Source organism: Vombatus ursinus, unplaced genomic scaffold (genome assembly GCF_900497805.2).
Source record: "Vombatus ursinus unplaced genomic scaffold, bare-nosed wombat genome assembly UNPS02011334.1, whole genome shotgun sequence".
Classification (NCBI taxonomy): domain Eukaryota; kingdom Metazoa; phylum Chordata; class Mammalia; order Diprotodontia; family Vombatidae; genus Vombatus; species Vombatus ursinus.
In genome coordinates, this window is record NW_020951112.1 from 9,583,038 (window position 1) to 9,605,180 (window position 22,143).

The 22,143-nt window shown below is 37.3% G+C and overlaps 1 protein-coding gene across 8 annotated transcripts in view; it reads left to right on the forward strand.

The window, feature by feature from the left end:
- The window catches only part of CEP83 (centrosomal protein 83), a 115,545-nt gene that overhangs the window by 72,916 nt on the left and 20,486 nt on the right, over positions 1-22,143 (forward strand). For all 8 annotated transcript variants that reach the window (XM_027855869.1, XM_027855871.1, XM_027855870.1 and 5 more), the window contains 5 exons: positions 7,846-8,097; positions 11,784-11,915; positions 17,817-17,931; positions 19,661-19,805; positions 19,919-20,068. In XM_027855869.1, the coding sequence (XP_027711670.1) occupies positions 7,846-8,097; positions 11,784-11,915; positions 17,817-17,931; positions 19,661-19,805; positions 19,919-20,068 (794 nt within the window). The remainder of the gene's footprint in view (positions 1-7,845; positions 8,098-11,783; positions 11,916-17,816; positions 17,932-19,660; positions 19,806-19,918; positions 20,069-22,143) is intronic.

A 22,143-nucleotide genomic window follows, 5' to 3' on the forward strand; every position in this document is an offset into this window, starting at 1 on the left:
TGTTGTTTTTGAAGGAGAAAAAAAGCCTGCTTCTGAAATCTGGTGGTTAATTCCTTCACCAAGGAAAGATTAAATTTGATGTGTATGTTACTTGAAATTGGTTAGGGGCTAGTAGTGTCCTTAATTTCCATAATTTGAATCTCTTGTGAAAGTACTGGGAATTGTAATTAATAAAAGTTCTGGAAGATAATCCATTAGGGTACTTTGAAGCCGTAATTAATGGAAGCTGGGAAGCTAAGAGTTTTAGATAAGGCTGAAGTCATGTTCTATCTTCTGACCAGTTGATTGTCAGTAATAATTGAGGGTTTGCTTTAATTTCCTTTACTTACTACACTCTCTTTCTTCCTATGTTTCATCATTCATCCACAAGTATCAACACCTGAACATTATGAGATGATTGTGGGACAGAAAGTAATATCAGCAAGGAAGACTTCAAAGCAGAGCTCCACTAATGCAATTTTCCAAACCCAGCTAATGCTTCCAAAATGCAGTTTAAGCTTTTAGATAATAATTGACGTGCATGTTAAAATAATTGCCTCTTTCCAACCTTAGGACACTAGGGCATATGTGTATTTGGGCTAGGCATTCACATATAGTATTTGTGGATTTTTGTTTTTCTGTAAGCATATTGTTATATTGGGCTTTAAATTCATTGTTTTGGGAGAAAGTTTTAGCAGTATTTTGTTACTATTTTCTGAGAAACAAATGCAGCATTTGTAAATATTTGCTTATATGTAGCTGATAGAAGTAGCTATCATATGTATGTATATATGCATACATGTATGTGTATATATAATTATGTTAGGCTTTTAATTTATTATTTCTTTGGGGGAAATGGTTTTAATAATAATTTGTTACTGGTTTCCAGAGAAATTCACGAGAGATTGACACTTCCCTTGATAGTCTGGGGAAAAAAGTATTAAAATCTTTTTTTCTTACAATAACAGATTATTAGGCATGACTCAATTATATAGTTTATTATTAGTGTCTGAAGCTACATATTGATGCGAAAGAGTTTCAGAACTTTAGATCTAACCTAGAGCCAGGTGTCATCCAATCTAATTCCCTCTTTTTGTAGATGAGGGAGCAAGGTGAGAAAGGTTAAGCAGCTTGCCCAAGTTCTCTCAGCTAGTTAATGACAATGTCAGGTTAGAACTTGACTATCATGGGTTCTAGGTCACTGCCTCAGGCTGCACTTTTATAGTTGTGCTCTTTTGGCTAGGAACATAACAACTTGACATTGTGATGAAGAACACGAGTAGGATTTCTTAGAAGTAATTTAGTGTAATGAAAAGTGATAGTAGAGCGCAAAAAAGAAAAGGAAGAAGATCAGGGAAGAGTCAAGAACTTGGGAGAGGGGGCAGCGATGCTGAATCCCGAAGGACGGGGGAGCCAAGATGCGGCAAGTGTACAGAGAGTATTCCTTTGTTGGTTTTGTTAATTCTTGACTTCCATGTTGCAAATTTATAGGTCAGAGAAGAAACCAAAGGTAATCATTCACGTGGCAAAGTGATTGTTAAGTACTTTTTCTTTGATGTTAGCATCAAGAATACGTTCTTTATGTCATAGTCTGTGGCCTTCTGCAGATTGCACTGTCATGAAGCTGCCAGATGTAGTGCAGTAGAAATAGCACTGAATTTTGAATCGGATGGCCTGGATTCCAATTCTAGCTCTGTCTCTTACCTCCTAGGCTGGGCTTTCCTTAAGCCAGAACTCTGGTAGTTTCAGTGCAACATTGGAACAAAATGAGATATTTGTAGATCATTCAGCAGTTAACAAAAGGAGATTTACTTAGTCATAGTAGGAGGCTATAACAAGGATAAGCACTGAGGATACCTTGAGTCCATTCAGCTGAATAAAGCCTCCTTGCCTGAGTCCTCATTTCCCACCAGCCAAGCATCAATGTATGACCAGAGTGCTATTCAGGCAACCAGCAAGTGGTGTCAGCAACTAAGCTTGAGCCAGCCAAGTCCTTTTAAGGAAAATTAGCCGGTTTTGCATGGGGCAAAGGGTTAGGCTGTTATATCTACCCCACCTTAGTTTGCTCATTTGCAGAATGAGAATCATAACAGATCAACCTCACAGGATTGATTGAAGGATTAAATGAGATAATAGTATGAGAAGTGTTGGACGACTGGGGAAGGATTAGTGTTCCAATTTCCCCCCAAATGGGAAGAGAATGGAATCTGCAAACTATAGGCTAGAGAGATTAATTGGTTAGCAAAATTCTAGATTGTATTTTTAAGAAAATCATTAATAAATGTCTGGAAAAGGAATGAGTGATCAAAGGGCATGCCAGACTAATCTCATTCTGTTTTATTGGCTATTATTAGATTGGTCCATCAGAAGGATGCAGTATATGTAGTTTGCCCAAGCTTTACCAAAATAAAATTGAAAAAGTCTGCTGTGCTATTCTTGTGGAAAAGATGGAGAAATATGGGCTAGATGATAATATAGTTGTATTTGGAAAATGTTGAATGGCTGGCCCCAAAGGGTAGTCATTAATCGTTCATTGGCAGTTTGCAAGTGAGTTTCTAGTGCCCCAAGTATCTGCTTGTCCCTGTGCTATTGAACATTTTTGTCAATTAAAGGTAATAGATGGCATGCATATCAAATTTGCAAGTAGCCTAGTGTGCAGTCAGCACAGTGACATGTACAAACAGGAAAATCTAGAGGACCTTAGTACACAAGACATCCTCTGTATGCCAATGGTGAGTATTTTTGATCAAAGTACATCTCCCTGCTTTATGCCTTGCTTGATGTTAATGCTCAGTTATTCTTGTGTAACAGTGTTATCTCTTTGTTTGCATTTATCAAGTAATCTATGGTCTTAACATATGCCCGAGAGACTCCTTGATTGATGAAAGCCTTTTGCTTATTTTTGTAATCAATAAACACATTTTTTAGGCAATTGTGTGACCAAAGATGTGGTCTTCTATAGAGAATTGTTTGGAAAAACCTATATATTTACTGAACATATTTTTATCAAGGATGTCTTTAGAGTGCATGTAACTAGATGATTATGATAAAGATTTTCTAAAAATGAGAAACAAGACGTGAGTTATTGATGTTCTCTAGATTGCCTTTTTTTTTTTGATGGTGTTACTATCACCTATAATTTTTTTTCAATTCTCTTAGTATATTCCCTTCTCTTAAATATCGTGTGAAACATTACCTTAAAATTTCTCTAAAGTGACTTACTTGCCTGGGAAGCCACTAAAGTAGATGTCAAGAACATTTCAGAACTAGTATCACTTTTTCACTCCAATCTTTGATTTTGATTCTAGTGATACACATTTTTTTTTAAGGCAGCTATCAGTAACTGGACAAGAATCTAGATTTCCTGACTTCTAGTTTAGTCACTTTTTCATTATATAACTATTATTTGATTTAGTATTTTACTTTTTGACAGACTATGAAAGGCAGTATTCACTTAGCTTTTAAATTTGCATCTTATAGTTTTATGTCTCTTATCTCCTAATATATTTCTTCTTCACTCCACTTCCCACTCACCCCCACCCCGTGCGTGATTCCCTATTCAAAAGAAAAAGAAAAAGAAAAAAGTTCCATATAGCTAAAGTTAGTCTGACAGTATATGACTTGTTCCAAACCCATAGTCTACCACCTCTTCAGTAATGGGGGTGGGAGAGGCATTTCATATTTTCCTGCCTTCTTTGGGAACAAGTTTGGCCTGTATAATCCAACTCCAACTCTAATCCTAATTTCTATTACTTATCACAAAAAGTGTTGTAATTAATATTTTGATGTAAATAAGGGATCTTTTTTTGTTTTTGACATTCTTAGGGTATGTATGTAGCAGTGGGATGTCTGGGTCAGAGACTTAATTTCAAATTGCTTTCCAGCCTGCTCCATCAGCAGTGTCTTAGTGCATCTGTCTCTCCACAACTCCTCAAACATTGACTTCCTCTCTTTTTTCATCTTTGCCAGTTTTTGAGTGTGAGGTAAAAACCTCAGAGTTGTTTTGATTTGCCTTTCTCTTACTGCTAATAGTTTGGAGTAATCTTTTATATGGTTGTTGAGAACTTTTAATTCATATTCTTTTACCACATGTTCATTGGAGGATGCCTTGTTCCTAAATATTTTTTGTAATCTCTGGTATATCTTAAATATCAGTGATGTTTAGGACAGAGATTTTTTTCCAAACTAGCAGTTTTACTTTTTACCTTAGCTACAATGATTTTGTTTGTGCAGAAGCTTTTCAAACTCATGTAATTGGAATTACCTGTTTTTATCTTTTGTGACTGTCTCTATCCCTTTTTTGGTTTAGAGTTCTTCCCCTGCCATCTCTTTATTTTTTTTTTATTAATTTATTTATTTTTAGTTTTCAACATTTACTTTCACAAGATTTTGAGTTCCAGATTTTATCCCCATCCCATCTCTCCCCCCACCCCAAGATGGCATGTATTCTGAATACCCCTTCGCCTAATCTGCCTTCCCTTCTGTCTCTCCCCCCCTTCTCTTATCCCCTTCCCCTTCAATTTTCTTTTAGGGTGGGATAGATTTCTATACCCCATTTCCTGTATTTCTTATTTCCCAGTTGAATATGAAAACAATTTTTTTTAAACATGTGTTTTCAAAACTTTGGGTTCCAAATTTTCTCCCTTCCTCCCCACCTACCCTCATTGAGAAGGCAAGCAACTCAATACAGGTTATACATGTGTAGTCATGCAAAACGCTTCCATAGTAGCCATGTTGTGAAAAACGAATTGTATTTCCCTTAATCCTATCCCGCCCCCCATTTATTTTATTCTCTCTTTTGACCCTGTCCCTCCTTAGAAGTGTTTGCCTTCTGATTACCCCCTTCCCCAATCTGTTGTCCCCTTCCCCCCCCCCCATTTTCCTGTAGGGTAAGATAGATTTCCATACCCAATTGAGTGTGTGTGTTATTCTCTCCTTAAGCCAAATCCAATGAGAATAAGATTCACTCATTCCCTCTCACCTTCCCCTGTTTCCCCTCCTTTGTAAAAGCCTTTTCTTGTCTGTTTCATGTGTAGATAATTTACCCCGTTCTACCTCTCCTTCTCCCAGTATAATCCTCTCTCACTCCTTAATTTTATTCTGCAGATATCATCCCTTCATCTTTAGCTCACCCTGTGCCCTCTGTCTGTCTGTCTGTCTGTCTGTCTGTCTGTCTATCTATCTATCTATCTATCTATCTATCTATCTATCTATACATACATATAATTCTTTCCCTCCAACTACCCTAATGCTGACAAAGGTCTCATGAATTACAAATATCATCTTTCCATGCAGGAATGTAAACAGTTCAACCATAATAAGTCTCTTATGATTTCTCTTTTCTGTTAACCTCTTCATGTTCTACTTGAGTCTTGTATTTGAAAGTCAAATTTTCTATTCAGCTCTGGTCTTTTCATCAGGAATGCTTGAAAGTCCTCTATTTTACTGAATGTCCATTTTTTCCCCTGAAGGATTATACTCAGTTTTGCTGGGTAGATGGTTCTTGGTTCTAATCCTATCTCCTTTGCCCTCCAGAACATTATATTCCAAGCCCTCTGGTCCTTTAATGTAGAAGCTGCTAAATCTTGTGTTATCCTGATTGTGTTTCCACAGTACTTGGATTGTTTCTTTCTGACTGCTTGCATTATTTTCTCCTTGACCTGGGAATTCTGGAATTTGCCTGCCATCTCGTTAAAAGATATCTAAAGGAGATCTCTTTGAAAGGAAAAACACACACACACACACACACGCGCGCGCGCACACACACACACACACACACACACACACACACACACTGAACATGAACTATATACCATTACTTAGTTCCAGAATTTCTAGAAGCCCTGACTTTTGTGGGTACTGTCTCAACCAATGGAAACCTCAACCTCTTTATACCTTGGAAACTCTGTGTGAGTTCCCATGGCTGAAAATGTCTTTATTCCTGGTGATGAGTCTCTTTGAATTTAGCTAGGTTTGTCCTTGGACAGAAGGTGTAAAATAATTCACATATTGAAAGGGTCTGTCAGAACTTAGACTTAGCCGACATAACCTAGTGCCACTTAACATGGTACAGTGAGCATCAGAAGAGGAAACCAGCTAAGATAAACAACTTTACACAAAATTCCTGCATCAAATATAACTTTTGTGAGTTTCAAAAATATATATGTATATATATATATATATTTCCATTCAAATTTGATCCACATTATTCTTTCTGTTTCCTTCACTTTTGTTTTCCCCTTCCTTATCTTCTCATTACTCGTACCATGATATCTATACTCACATTTGGGAAGAGCCAGATTTGAGGGAAAATGTTTAACCCAATATGGTTTTTAATTGAAGAAACATCATGTGACTGGTATTATGGTAGAGGTTTAGGGTACCAGGACAAAAAAGAAAACATTCCCTACCCTCAAGCAGCTTACATTTTACTTGGGAAATGTAATGTCATCATTATTATCATCATTATAACTATTGACATTATTTAGTGCTTTAATATTTGCAAAATGCTTTACATACATTGCCTCATTTGAGCCTCACAGCACCTCTGTAAAATAGCGTTTTTTGGGATGTGAGAGGTGGTCTGGACCCATTTACTTAGACATTTTAGACAATTTGCATTATTGATCAACAACTGTTCCTGCAACGTGTAGTCTTAGAGAGTTGCCTGAGAAAACACCACTTCTCTCCTGGATTATTGCAGTGGCTTTCTGATTGGTCCTACTGCCTCAGATCTTTCCCCAGTTCAATCTTTCTTCCATGGAGCTGCCAATGTGACTTTCTTAAGTATAGATCTGGTCATTCCCCCACCTTCCTACTCACTAAACACCAGTGGCTCGCTGGTGCTTCCAGGATAAAATGTAAACTCTGGCTCTTAAGGCCCTTCACAACCTGTCTTTCCAGGCTCATCCTACATAACTCTGTGGTCTAGCTAAACTGACTTTCTCTCTGTTATTCACATGTCTCTGCCTTTACGTTGGCTGTTCCTCATTCCTGAAAGACACTTCCTCTGCCTCATAGAATCTCCTTCAAAAAGCTCCCCATGTACCAGCTTCTACATAACACCTTCCTTGTCACCCCAGTTGCAAGTGCTCTCTCTAGCGAACTGCCTTGAAGTTATTGAGTGTTGTGCACATATTTTTTTGTGTATAGCTATGCATGTGCATATATATTCTTTTTTTTTGGTAGAATGTAAACTCTTTGAGCAGATACGATTTCATTTTTCCCATTGATATCCCATTACCTAGCTCAGTGCCTAGCACATAATAGGAATTCAATAAATGAATATCTACTGATCTCCTTTTTTAGGTTTCCTAGGACTATACTTCAGTTAATCAATTGACAAATCAGTAATCATTTATTAAATTCTGATTATGTAGTAGGCACTGAACTAGGCAATGAGATATAAATCCCTCTGCACTAGGCCCTGAGGTCATGTATCCTATAAGGAATGAGAGCCAAGTACTCCTGATTCCCAAAGCCACTGCCCCTGCCAACATATCACTTTTTCCTTTTTTTTTTTAACTCAGAAAAAAATATTTTGACTTGTTAACACGTGACCAGGCACTACTGTGAAATACAAAAGAAAATAGACATAGCTCTCATGACCATATATACCTCTATGATTTTGGGTGAGTTATTCACCTCTGCCTCTCAGTTTTTTCCTCTGGAAAATGAGGTGATTGGAGTAGACGATATTTTAGTTTCCTTCCAGCTCCGAACCAATGACCTTTGACTTTCCCAAATTTTTTATGGTACCTGACCTTTTTATGTTTAACACAATGTTTAATTCTGTTTCCACCTCCTAAATTATGTAATACTAAAAAATGAATAATTTAAAGGTAAGTTAATTCTAATTATTCTTAGGTTTCAAGGCTAGAGAAAGATAAAGAAGAGATGCACAACCAACTCCTTGAGGTGGATCCCGCAAGAGAGAACAAACGAATGGAGAAGCTTATCCGAGAAAAGGCCCAGTTGTGTCAGAAATTGAAAGGCTTGCAGGCCGAAGTAACAGAATTACGAGCAGAGAGAGAGAACTGTGGCATCCAGGCTGAAAATGTCCAAAGGACTCAAGTGCGCCAGCTGGCCGAGATGCAGACTGCAGTCAGGTCCCTGGAGGTGAGTTGATTTTCATTGTTTCCCTGTAGGTTATACCATATGAGCTTAAGGCACACTTGGAAACGGCTTGCTTTCGAAAGCGTACGTGTTTGGTAAACTCACAGATAGGTGCTGACGCATGTGTGGGTTCCCAAGTGCGCCTGCTTCGTTTAGATCAGAGTGAACTTCTGATTCAGCCACAGCTTAGCATTGTTAGATAGGGATTGTTGAGTCTGTGAAGCAGCAAGCTACCCCTCTGAGGTGAGTTTATGTTTCTCTTGCTACAGAGTGTATTTGTTAAACCAGAAGAGATGATTTACTAAGGAGTGCCCGTAAAGACAGAAGTCTTCTCAAATGAGAGAGAAATTCCATCCTATATTTACAGTGAATATCTCAGATACCTTAAAATTGAGAGTCCTTTTTGAATAGAAGTACCATGTTTGCATCTTACGAACAGCCTCTGGTCAGAGGAAGTCAAAGTTGGCCTGTCTCTTGTTCTCTGCCTTCAGCCAGTCCCTCCTTTGTTTCCAGAGTCGGGGGGTTGCTGCTTGGGGTGGGGATTCTGTTCGTCCGGATTCCATTTTGTTTGCTTCTCTACTCCATGGTGCTTACTGCAAATCAGGCACTGCCTCATTGGTTTGATGTCATCTGAAGTACTATCTAAAATCTTTTTCAGCTCAGGATAGATGTAGTATTTGTGAAAAGTGGTGGGGATGAGAATGTGGGTGAGTGATTTTAACCTGTCCTGTAGAAGTTTTAAATTTGAGGCTGCTTGTGAATATTTGGCCATCATAGATTGAGAAGAACCTGCTGAAATTCTCACCCCTCTCAGGATCTGTATGTGAGTTCATTCTACACAGTTTCTCTTCTTCTCTTCTCTTTACTCTTCCGCCTTTAATCATCTTCCTAAAGGACAGGTTAGATCATGTCAGCTCAGAAACTGTCAATGATTCTTTAACCCTGTTAAGAGAACATAAAAGCTTCTCAGCCAGGCTGTATACCATTTGGCTACCGTCTAACTTTCCACCCTCATTTCACACTATTTTCTTTCACAAACTCAGTGTACCAGTCAAATTGGACTCCTAGTAGCTATTTTCTTTCTTTCTTCTTCTTCTTTTTTTTTTTCTTTTGATTGAGGCAATCGGGGTTAAGTTACTTGCCCAGGGTCACACAGCTAGTAAGTGTCAAGTGTCTGAGACCGGATTTGAACTCAGGTCCTCCTGACTCCAAGACTGGAACTCTATCCACTGCGCCACCTAGCTGCCCCTCCTAGTAGCTATTTTCAAAATTCGACCTTCTGCCTCCCACCTCCATGTTTTTGTGTAGGTCATTCCCCATGCCTCGAACACATGAACTCTTTTCACCTCTGCCTTAGAATCCTTTGCTTCTTTCAAGAATCAGCTCAGGTGCCATTTCTTCCAAGAAGCCTTCTCTAATCCCCAGATTGTTAGCATGAGGTCTCTTCCCTCAGTTTTACTTGTAACATACCTGTTTGTGTATATGTTATATCCCCCATGATGTGGGGATGATGCCTTGCATGTCAGGGTGCTAAATATATATTTCAATAAAATACTTGATGTAAATGAAATAACTTTAATTAAAATACTTTATTTTTTAAAATTTTTTACTTTTTCTATTAACAGTCTCTTGTCTCCCTCCCAATGCCCTTTCCACATGGGGGAAAAAATCAAAACAAAACTCTTATAACATATTCTTAGTAAAGCAAAACAAAGCCCCACATTGGCAGTGTCTAAAAATGATGTGTGTCCTGCAGTCTGTGAGTCTCTCAGTGCTCTGTCAGAATGTGGGTAGGTACCATGCTCCATGTCCTTTGAAATCATGGGTGGTCATTACATAGGTCAGAGTGCTTAGTTTTTCCAAATTGTTCATCTTTACCATATTGTCATTGTAAAAATTGTTCTCCTAATGAGTTAACTTGAATTTACCCCCATATGTCCATCCCCATTGCAATTCGGCAGTAAAAGACTTTCCAATCCCTGAGGAATGCCCAGTTTCATTTGTGCCCATTGTTGTTGCTTGGCCTTTAGTAGGCCTCAGTCTGTAGCAGTGGAGTCCGTCAATGGATATCGTTTGAGTTTCCAGTGGGAAGCTGTTTACTGAAGTGGTGGTGGAGGACCCAGAGGGTCAAGGAAGATGAAAGGCTCAAGAGAGAATGTAATTTATGCCAGTGCTTAAGTGGGTCATTCAGTGGAAGTTAGCAGCCAGTTCAACAACAGCATATTACTTAGGCAGCTTCTATAGACCAGGTGCTAAGCAGAGGAAGATACAAAACAGGGGTCGCGGTCCTTCCTTCAGAACATGATCAGAGAAGCGGCCTTTCCTACCAAGCCTTCCTCCTCCTTCTGTTTTTCCTTAGCTACAGATGCGAACAAGGGTGCCATTGAGTGAAATTGCTTTATAATTTGAATTTGTTCATTGGATATATACTTTACCACTTGATAATTTTAATTACCTGGAAACATTTCGTTAGATAACATTTGAAACATTTATTAGATACTATTAAGGAATTTTCAGTATATCTGAATGAAGTTTACCCTTTATAGCACCCCATTTTTTTTTTACATAATAGTCATGTGTGAAAGTGTTTCTAAAACACGTTATTGCCTTAAACAGAACATATGAAACATAAGGGTTCCAGTTCTGTCTCATCTGCTCTCACCTTACGAAGGCTACTTTCTGTCTCTGGACCTTTTCCCCCTCATCTCTAAAATGAGAGAATTGAACTAGGCTGTCTCTGAAGTACACTTTCAGCTCCAATTCCTTTGGACCTCCCAGTAATCTAGCCATTTCTTGATAAATAAGAGTATTCTTTTCATTTATCATTTTGATGAAAAGAGCACTGGACTTGGAGTCAAAAGGTAGATTCCAAAACCAGGCGATTGATAAGGCATTCACCTCTTCTGAAGCTCAGTTTCCTTAACCATGAAGTGGGTGGTGGTTAAACTGCCTCCTGGTGGGGTTGTTCTGGGCACATTGCTTTGTAAGCTGTAAAACTAGAAATAGGAGTTATTCCTGGGATATTCAACAGCCAAATTGGGAGAAACTGTCCTCAGTGTGTATGTTTAGAGGTTTGTAAGTCTCTTTGCTCTTATACAAAAAAAAAAAGACAAACAAAACCAAAAAACAAACCCCAGGCTCCTTTGCTTTGTGTCTGCTTTTTATACATTCCCCTTACTTCAGGATTTGTTCCTTCTCTCCCTGCCACCTTTCTAACTTGCTGCTTCTAGTCTGCTGTGGGCTTCCAAATCAGATAACAAAGTTTGTTAGGATTCTTTGTAAACCACTAGAAGTAAAGTGTCTTTGAGTGACGACTTGAGGACTGCTGGTCTTGGAAACATTTCTTTTGATTGCTCAGGGATCCCTTCTAATATGTACTAGTTATTGGCTGTGTTTTGGGCGGTTGGATAGATATGATACTATCTTAGTACAATAAGGAAGCTTTATCTCTGTTTCTATTTTTTACATACATGGACTTCTGTTATTCACATACATAGGTATGTGCGAATGTATATATTTGTTTGAGAAAAGCTTTTGCAGTTTTGACATATTTGTTACTTCTGCATTTTGGTATTTATTATTTGTGTTATACCAACACACATTCTTCATTTGGATTTGTTGTATTTCAGATCAGTTATGGAAAAGAAATAAAGATTAAACCTTAAAATATCATTGTGTTTTAACTAAAGGCAGAAAAACAGTCAGCCAAGCTTCAGTATGAACGAGTGGAGAAAGAACTACAATCAACTAATGAGCAAAACACCATCTTAATTAGTAAACTGCACAAGGCTGAAAGAGAGATCACTGCATTGACCAGCAAAGTAAGAACTCTTCTTCATTCTAAAATATACTTGAAGTAGACTATTTTCAGACTGAAGAAAAAGTCATTCACCTGTCTTTGAATTGTTCTGTGAAGTTGCAAATGCAGTAAAAATTCTTTCGCTGCTGTAGAATAGGAAAGTGATCTTTGTAAATAGAATGGGATAGACTGTGTTGTAAGGAAGCTCCAACTACATTCTCCATTCTCTGCATGCATTTTTATTCTTTCAAATGATGTAATGGCTTAAGTGCCTTGTGAGCAGTTTTCAGACCAAAGTTTTCTCCTTGTTTGTAAAATATGCTTTGAGATATAAAACAAAAAAAATGTATCTTTCTGTGAGTCTTTTTTCTCCTTAAAATATCTTCTCCTAACAAATAGGTGAATAATGTAAATAGTGCAGACATACATACCTGAAACTTGAAAGAATAAATGGAAATTGGGAATGTAATGATAAAAGTATAGAATTACAGAATTAGAAGGGCCTATGCATGAACAAAAGTCCTCTGTACTATATCCAGGGTATATTTGGTGTGGGGAAAAAAATGCTGGATTTCAATTAGAGGACGTATTTGAATCCCACCTCTCCTACTTAGTACCTTGGTGGCCATTACAAATGACATTTTAGCTTCCGTTTGCTTGCCTGTAAAATTAAAGGTTTGGCCTAGATCAGAGGTGTCAAAACAGCAAGAGGACATTCAGACCACAATATTTAAAACCAGATAAAAATATGATTGGGAAATATTTAACAAAACAAATGAAAATACAACAGAACAGAAATAATGGTGAAATGTGGTTTTCTAAGTCAGCATGTAGCCCCAACGAATCCTTATGTATGGTTTAAAGGTCCCTGTTTTTATTTGAGTTTGACACTACTTAGGTGATCCAAGATCCCCTATAGATCTAAATCTGTGACCCTATCATCTAACTACCTTAAAAAGTTAACCCATTCCACATTTTTCTATTTCATTACTAGGAAGATTTTCTTTTAATCGTGTGAAAATCTACCTCTGCATCTACCATGTCTTCTCTCTGCACTTCTCTCTCTCAACCCACTCACAAGCCTTTTCTTTTCTGCACACTAAATATCCTTAATTTCTTTCTTTCTTTTTTTTTTTTAGGCAATTGGGGTTAAGTGACTTGCCCAGGGTCACACAGCTAGTAAGTGTCAAATGTTTGGTCTGAGGTAGGATTTGAACTCAGGTCCTCCTGACTTCAGGGCCGTACTCTATCCTCTGTGCCACCTAGTTGCCCCGACATCCTTAATTTCTTAAAGAGATACTCATATAGCATTTTCTCTAGTTCCCTTCCTCTCTTGCATATCACTGTCCTCAGGAAATACTCCAGATTGTTAATGTTTTTCCTAAGATGTGGTGCCTGGCACTGAACACAGTGGTGGTCTGAGGCAGAATGCAGCAGAACTGTTACCTACCTTGTTTTTTATTCTCTGTCTCTCTAATACATCCTAAAACAGTATCAGCAATTTTGGTTTGCCATTATTACACTATTGAGTCATTGAATTTGCAGTCCATTAAAATTTTTAGCTCTTGTTTTACAGGTACTGTTTGTTTTTTATTCTAGACTTAACAAACACCAAATAAAATGTGAATTTCCATGTACAGAGTAGGACAGAAAGAAGATTATATATGAAACCATGAATTTCAGTTACATACAGTTTTATTACTGGTTATTCCCTCCTGCCCCCCAATCATGTACATGTGCAATTAATTCTTTGAACCTAAGTGTAGGACTTCACCTTCATTCATAGTAAATTTTATCTTTATAGATACCTTTTGAGATCTTTTTGTATCTTGACCCTATCATTTAAAATGTTATATTGACCATATCACCTAAAATGTTAGCAGTCTCTCCCAGCTCAATATAATCTTCAAATTGGTTAAGTATGTCATCTTGGCCTTCTTTCAAGTCACTGATAAATGTATTGAACATCACTTGACTAAATACAGTTCTCCTTTATATTCTAGCAGAGGTAATTTTCTGTTGATTTGTTTGCTAATGAATGTTCTTTGAGTCCAGTTATTCAAATAGTTTCGGATATACTTAGTTACACTATCTTCTAGGTCACATATCTTCATTTTGTACAGAGGACAGAATGAAAAATTCTGTCAGATGCCTTGATGACATCCTCTGTGACTTTTCCCTGATCTATCAGTATAGTAATCCCATCAAAAAAAGGAGTGATGTTCGTTTACCACTCTGACTTCTTGATGAAACCAAGCTGTGTGGTATCCTGGTGATCTTCACTTCCTTTTTGTAAATGTTTAAGAGCAAAACAAATTCCCATGTCAAAGGATAGAATGTAAAAAGGAGTTTTTAACATTAAAAAAAGAGTTAAAACCTGTGATTGGGGGAGGGGCATGGGGAACATAAGTGTGGCAATGGAGTGGAAACAATTCTTCAATTACAAGAAATTAGCGTTCAGCAAATTCTTTCTCTTTCATTATGTTCTTCTGAAGAGGGAAGTAGGGCTCAAAGAGAGTTTAAAAAAGCACAAGATGAGAGGGTTGAAATCTTAAGAGATTTAAGTAATATGGATAAACTTTTTTGAACTTCAAGAATGGCAGAATACAAGACTTTCTCCATAGGGATTATAGCAGGCCTCCACAACCTGCAGCCCACAGACTGCTTGTGGCCTGCCAAAGGAAAATATCCCCTACATTTTTCACAGGCCGCTCGAAATCCTTTGGTGTGCCTACAGGCCACAGGTTGTGCAGGCCTGGATTCTAGTATAAACTCAACAGAATACACATGTATAGGAAATGAATGTCAATAATAGCTAGAAATAATTACCCAAGAATTCAGAAATGTGTGATTCTGGTCACTCCGATTCACGTGATGGCCTTAACTCTTAGGTCGGTTGGCTGATGAGTCCATGAATGTGGTGAGTTCAATCTCCTTGTGATCCAGAATGAGCATCCCAAAGAAGGAACTCTTTCTAGACCCTCAAGCCCAACAAGTCATCCTGCAAAATCAGTGCTTATCTGGTTACAAAAAGGATGAAGTGTTAAAATGTACATTACTCAGCATTGGTAGAAAAAAGCTTAATATATGCACATACACCAAGTTCAAAGTGCACTTCCTTTAAAAAAAATCTGTCATTCCCAGACTCAGACACTGTGATTGAGAACTTAATGTTTCCCTCTATAGGGAATCACATTTGATTTTTAGGATCACATTTGATAAGCTATTTCTAGTCACAAGGATACAAGATCTATTTTAAAATCCAACAAATGTTTACCCAGATTTCATTGACTTAGATATCAAACACACCCAGGTGTTCCTTTGCATCACAAACAACCATTTGTTAAAATTGGAAAATGTCGACAACTTCAAGTTGTAAAGAAAACTGAGAACAATGTTTTTTGAAATATCATTTAAAATCTTCTTAATACATTTTTCTTCTATAAAACATTCAGATATAGCCTCAGGGATCAGAATTGTTCTTTCCCTGTACTGCTCAATTTATTTTGTACAGTAATTTTCAATAACTCCTTTAGATGTAAAGTGATCAGTGTCCCTTTAAAATCTCCATGAAACAAGTCAGCTCTTTGTGCTGTCTGTCAGTGGACAGAAGAAGCTAGAATGAGTAATTGTGAATTGTTCTAATCCCCGTGCTGATGGGGAGAGGAAACATTAGAAGGGATATAGTTCAAGAAAGGAGAAAGGATAGGAAGTCAACAGGCCACAGCTTTCTCATGTGAAAAGATGGACAAACACATTGACTTCTGGCTTTTTCACCTCCTTTAGAGGAGATGTGGGGTTGGGGGGACAGGTTCTTTCTTTTTTGCTGCCTCTGGACACAGAGTCATACAGGTTGCACATGTCTCTGGCCTGTCTACAGTCATGCTGGGATGCGGTGGGTTCATTTGCCTGTATAGGCACCGGTTTTGCAATGGCCCTCCTTTTTGTCCATGTACTTGGCTAATTTTTGTGTATTTCAGGGTTGGAAGAAGTTACTGTAGTTTCTCGTTGGATTTTTTGATCATTTTGCTTGGTGCAAATTTCAGATTTTTTGCCAGAGTAGTTGCAGGAGATCTGGGTAGCCTGCCTCTGTTTAGGCAGCCATCTTTGCTGGACGTTAGCTTGGATGTCAGTGAGCTGCTTTTTTACTCTTAAAGCACAAGGTTTAATACTGTTTTTAAGTGTACCAGTTCATTTGGCATTATCCCTGGCAGCTTTTGGAAATAATCGCAATGACTCACTGGATTCCTCTGCCTTTTCCCTTGTTTCTTTTAAGCCACCATTATATTTAGCTTTCTTTGTTGGAGCAGCCAGGCTCTTTAATGGCAGGCATTCCTCTTCTCCAGTGAGGTTCTGCTAAATCTAGTTCTGTCCCTCTTTGTCTGTAAGACTCCTTTCATTGGCTTATAGGTCCCTAGTTGCTCTCAGAAAGGTGTGAGTCTGGCCTCTGAAGATAAAGCGAACTTAATGTTCTCCGACCCCGTACCTTTCACATTTCACATATTTAAGGGATTTAATCTGAGGCTTATAACCCTTATGGAGTATTTGAGAACTTAGGTAGGGATTGTGGTTTAATAGAGAGAACACTGGACTTGGAAGGATCAGGTTAAAGTTCTTGTTTCATCACATATTAGCTTTGTGACATTGATTAAGTCCTTATTGAGCAGGAGCCTCCTGATGTATAAAATGGGGGTAATAATACTTTTTTTGGTTTGTTTGTTCTTTCTTGTGGTTTTTCCCTTTTGTCCTGATTCTTTCACAACATGAATAATGTGGAAATATGTTTAATATGACTGTATGTGTGTAGCCCACATAAGAATGCTTGCCATTTTGGGGAGGGTGGAGAGGGGGGAAGGAGAAGAAAATTTGAAACTCAAAATTTTATAAAAGTAAATGTTGAAAACTAAAATAAATCAATCAATAAATTTATAAAAAAAGATTTTAAAAAGTTTATGCAATCTTATTAATAGAGTATCCAAATCATAGCAGGTAATAGTTTTGCTGTACTTCAGAATATTCAGCTGTCTACTAAACTAATCTGTCCAGCTCTGGCCACTGTATTTTAAAGATATGGTTATTACTTTGAAATATTTGAAAGCGTTTTATGTTAATACAGATGGCAAAACTAAGAACATTTAGTGAAAGGTAAGGATTGTAGATTTTGATCAGTATAAAATGGAAGAACTTCCCAATAATTAGAGCTATTCAAAAATTTAATAAATTCCTTTGCCAGTAAAAAAAAAGCTTAGGCTACTTACCCCATCAAGCTATTTTGAGAATCAAATGATAATGTATAAATTTGTGTGTGTGTATGTATATGTGTATGCACACACACATATAATGTTCTATATAAAGCTAAGATAATATTACCATTATATACATTACTGATTTAACTGAGAGTCATTGTGTAAGAAACAGGTGAAATACTTAGAAGAGTAAAGAAGGTTAAAGAACTGAAAAATATGGAATCCGCTAATCAAAATTATTTTGTGTAGAAAAAAGATGATTCAGGAATGACTCAATAATGAACTTCATTATTACATATTTATTATACAGAGAATGTTGATACAATAGTACACATAATGTTTAAGTGTTTAACCTGGAGAGATTTGGACCAGAGAGAAGTACTTCACAATGAGTATCATCAGGCCATGGCTTTGTTTGGTGAGGAAGTGTTTTGGATTCTCTTGAGTTTTAAAGTGATATAGATTTAAATGACAGATTGTTGGATCTTATGAATTGGGTGAATTCACTTAAGTGACCTCCTAACATGGAACTGCTGAGTGAAGCTCTACCAGGGAGATAAATGTAGTAGGTTGCTGTTAGCCAAAGCATAGTCTTATCAACAGCTGTGTGAGAGTATGTGTGTGCGCTCTCATCAATAACAAAATGACTAATAATTTTACTTTCAAATTACCAACAGGTTGAAGAACTTAAACATTCAAACAAATTAGAAATAGCAGATATCAAACTGGAGGCAGCCAGAACCAGGAGTGAAATAGAAAGAGAAAGGAATAAGATTCAAAGTCAAGTGGATGGTAAGTATTTCCTGTGACTTTTGTGGTTATTTACACATGCTAAATCAAGTTTCCAGTTTAATTGGTTTATACGATACTTCATTGATAGATCTAGGGTATTCAAATTGTTACTTTGTTTTTATTTGTACCAAAATCCAGTTTCATGACACTTTGTATGAATGTTGATTTTTGTACTAAATTAAAATATCTAGATGGTTTGGTTATAAATGTTTCCAATTAGGTTCTGTACCTGTTTGGTTTTATTGTCTTAAACTTATTTTGAGGCTATGGTCATATGACTTATTTTTTTCTGTCCTCACTATTCCATGATCTCTTTCATTTTTCATGCAAAGATTGGACTTGATACTTGAGCACGATGATTGGACTTTTAAGTGCTCCTGAATTGCTCTCCACCTCATAGTAAATAAGATACTCCTTAGCTCTGTTGTTTTATTGATAAATACGATATATATGTATATATATATATATGTCATCTACCAAGTAAAGGGATCTATCTCCATGAATTTTTTTTCCTTCCCCTAAAGTCAACAACGCTGGCAATCTGGGTGTGGTGAGATTGCTGTGGGCTAGATCTTCCTTCTGGTTGTGAAGGAGCCAGCTTGGAATAGCTTGACTGTTAAATTTTCAGTGGGAGCATTTTTACCTTGAAAATCGGCCAAAGCTATAAACCAGAGATGAATTTATTATTTTGTTGACTGTCCACACTTAAGAAAGTGTTAGTACTGCAGGGCAAAATGAAAAGTGTGCTGTGCATGCTTTACTTTTACTACTGCACTCCTGTTCCCTGGTTTGTCACCAGGTCTTTGCTGGTCTGAGGCTTCCATGTTTCAGAGCAAAGTTTTGGCAGTTCTTAGAGTCCAGTTTATCTTGGATGCTACATTTGATTAGAGATGTATCTCCCATTTTAGGCTGAGGACCATGTCAGTCTCCTCAGGGGGCTTTAGACCTTGTCGAAAGTGTTGCCTCTGAATTATTTGGACACAACCATCATGGATCATTTAATTGAACTGGCTTGGTGAATAGTTTTTGTTGTTTATCTCTAGTTAATATTGAACCATGATTATTGGTTAAGTTTTTTCAGGGTTTTTTTCTCTGTTCTATGTGTTGACTTTTGTGATGTTGAGTTCGATATTAATGTACCTTTGTTTTTCCACTAATGAAATAGAATATTTGTCCTTTTAGGAAAACTAAGGATTAAGTATTAGAGTAAGTCTCTGTTTGGAAAAGCATTGGGGAATTCAAAGAGCCAATGTAATTTTTTTTTTCTCTCTTCATAGAGTCATTAGGCAAGAAATGAGTATTTTTTATTAAACCTGATGAAAATGTACCCCTTATTCTTTGTCTTACAATAATTCCACACTTAGGGTCTTTTTTATATGTGAAATTATTTTATAACAAAGCCTTTTCATAATGAAAACTCCCTGAATGGGACTTTGAAGACGAAAGTGAAAGATACGTCAATATTTTTGGTTTTAACAGTTGACACAGATTAACTGTTAAGATTTATTGTCCTTGAGTTTTCATATGTTAAGGAGAATTTGTTGATACTTTAAAGAACTTATTGAAATTGAAGTTATATGTTCAGAGGGACTGTTATTCACTGTTAGTTTGCAAAGTTGTATTTTTTTTTTTAACCAGCACCTGTGAATGCCTGTTAAGCCCAATTTTTAACTTAATGGTAATGATGAAGACAATTCTTTTTTTCCTTCTTTAAAAACCAACCAACCAGGACTGCAGTCAGACAATGAAATCCTCAAGTCAACTATTGAACGCCACAAAACGCTTTTATTAGAAAAGGACCGTGAATTAGTTCGGAAAGTACAAGCTGCCAAAGAAGAAGGTTACCAAAAACTAGCAGCCTTGCAAGATGAAAAGTAAGGGCTTAAATCCCTTGTTTTGTTTTAAATCTCCTTGTAAATGAAGACATTTTGTTGCTGTCTTATCCTTATTGTGGTTCTTCTAACGTAATTATTGTCTGTCGTTTTAGGCTAGAACTTGAGAACAAATTAGCAGATTTAGAGAAAATTAAAGTGGAACAAGATGTCTGGAGGCAATCTGAAAAGGATCAGTATGAAGAGAAAGTGCGGGCTTCGCAGATGGCGGAAGAGGCAGCCAAGAGGGAGCTGCAGAGTATTAGGTTACAAACATCTGTGTCCATGTATCTTCTTCATTCTAAAGCTCTAGTGACTCTTCTAACTGGGCATGTTCAAGCCACATAACCCTCTTTGGAGGTACCACATTCGGTGCATGAAAAGAGTGTAATAGACTTTTGGAAGTGGGGTTCTTGATTAGGAGGAGGATTAACTCTTCATGTTAAGTCAATGAGTCTACAATGATAATTCTAGAAGGAGCCTGGAGATGTTCTTTAGGGTAGCCCCCTGCTCGTAGGAGCGTCGGTGTCAAAATCAGGCCAGCCACATGATTGTATATTGTCTTTTTGAAAATCTCCAGAAAGTGGGTATATACCTTCATTTAGGGAGCCTGCTTCAATGTTTTATCCCTCAGTTGTTTAAAAAGTCATTCCCTTGTTCACTTAGGCTCTTTCCTGCTGTGATTTAATCTTCCAGTTACTCTGCTCTTACTGTCTTACATGTCTACATGGAGAATTACTGCCTAGCATTCGCAAACACTTATTTACTTACACAGTAATGAACTTGACCCTTAGTTTTCTCTTTTCTCAGCAAAATAGCCCCCATCTTTTAACCTTGCTTTATAGGGATTATTTTCCACCCTATTAGCCATTTGGGTCACGATTTTATATCTCTTTCTATTTCTCTACCTCCTTTAAAGGATTTGACATATATTAAGTACAGTGCAAGAATTATTTTCCAGGTTTTTTGCATGTATCTATCTCAGTGTATCTAATGTATCTCAATATTGATTTGACTTTTTTTTTTAAACTGTACTACATTTCAGACTCAGAAGGTTAGCCGCATCTGTTCTTTTTTTAAATTTTTTTTTGACTGTGGTTAAGAACAAATAACACAGACACATAATTCAGATTCTGATGCAGAATATGTGATGATTTAGAAGGGGCTAGCTGGAAGTATAGTGGAAAACACGATTATTAAATTCTTGAATAATATAAGAGAATTTGTTTCCAGCTTAAGGAAATAAACAATTTTTATGTAACCGTAGAAAGATGCATTTATCAATCAGTCATCAAGTATTTATTTAACTTCTTTGTGTGCTTAAGGTTATGAGTGCAAAGAATGAGACCCTATGTGTAGGCATTATAATTATTAGATAAATAGAAGGTGCTTGGGCTTTTGCTTTGGTTTGTTAATTATAAATCATTCTTATTGCTTCATTAAAGCAGGATCTCGGTGGCTTGCCTCCACTCTTCCCAGCTAGTTCCAAGTCTTATGTGTTCTTAACAGTAATAAAACAGTTTCTCTAAAAACATTTTAGACTGCATTAATGAAGCTTCACTGTACTTACACTTTAGTCAGTCTTCCCCTTCCGTTTTTGTATTTTTTTTTGCCCCTAAGTATATTGCCTTTTAATATGTCCTAGTATTGTGTTGACTTTTTTCATAATAATACATTTGTGATTCATAAGGTCAACTACATCTTCCAGTTCTTTTTCAGTTTCCTCATTGATAAAATGGGGATGAAATAATGGCATCTACCTCATAGGGTTGTTGTGAGGATCAAATAAGATAATAGACATAAAAGTACTTTGAAATCTTTAAAATACCATATATGTGTTAGCTGGTCTATAAAGAAAAACATGCGAGATTCATTTAAAGCAGTTGAAAGATCGCCTTGGAGGGCTTGGCCTTGGTAGCTGGAAGGATCAGGAATAGTCTTCTGGGGGGGAGTTCTTAAGCTGGTCTTGATGGAAACCAGGCATTCGGAGATTTGGAGAGCAGGAAGGAGAGCATTGTAGGCATGACAAATAGTTCAGAGGCACAGTCAAGAATGGGAGCGTCATGTTCCAGAGCAGCAAGTAATGCGACTGTATGATTGGACCATAGAGTGGGAGCAGAGGAGGAGAATGCAGGAAGATTGGAAAGGCATGGTAGTAAGGAGCCAGGTCGTGGAAAGCTTCACGTGTCAATCAGATCCTGGAGCTCTTTGAACAGGGTTGGGGGAAGGGGAAATGACCAGACCCATTCATTTGGAAACTCTTTGGCAGCAGGGTAGATGAATGGATTGGAGTGGGGGAAGGGCAGGGAGGGGAGGGAGAACAAGTAGAAGGTAATTGCAG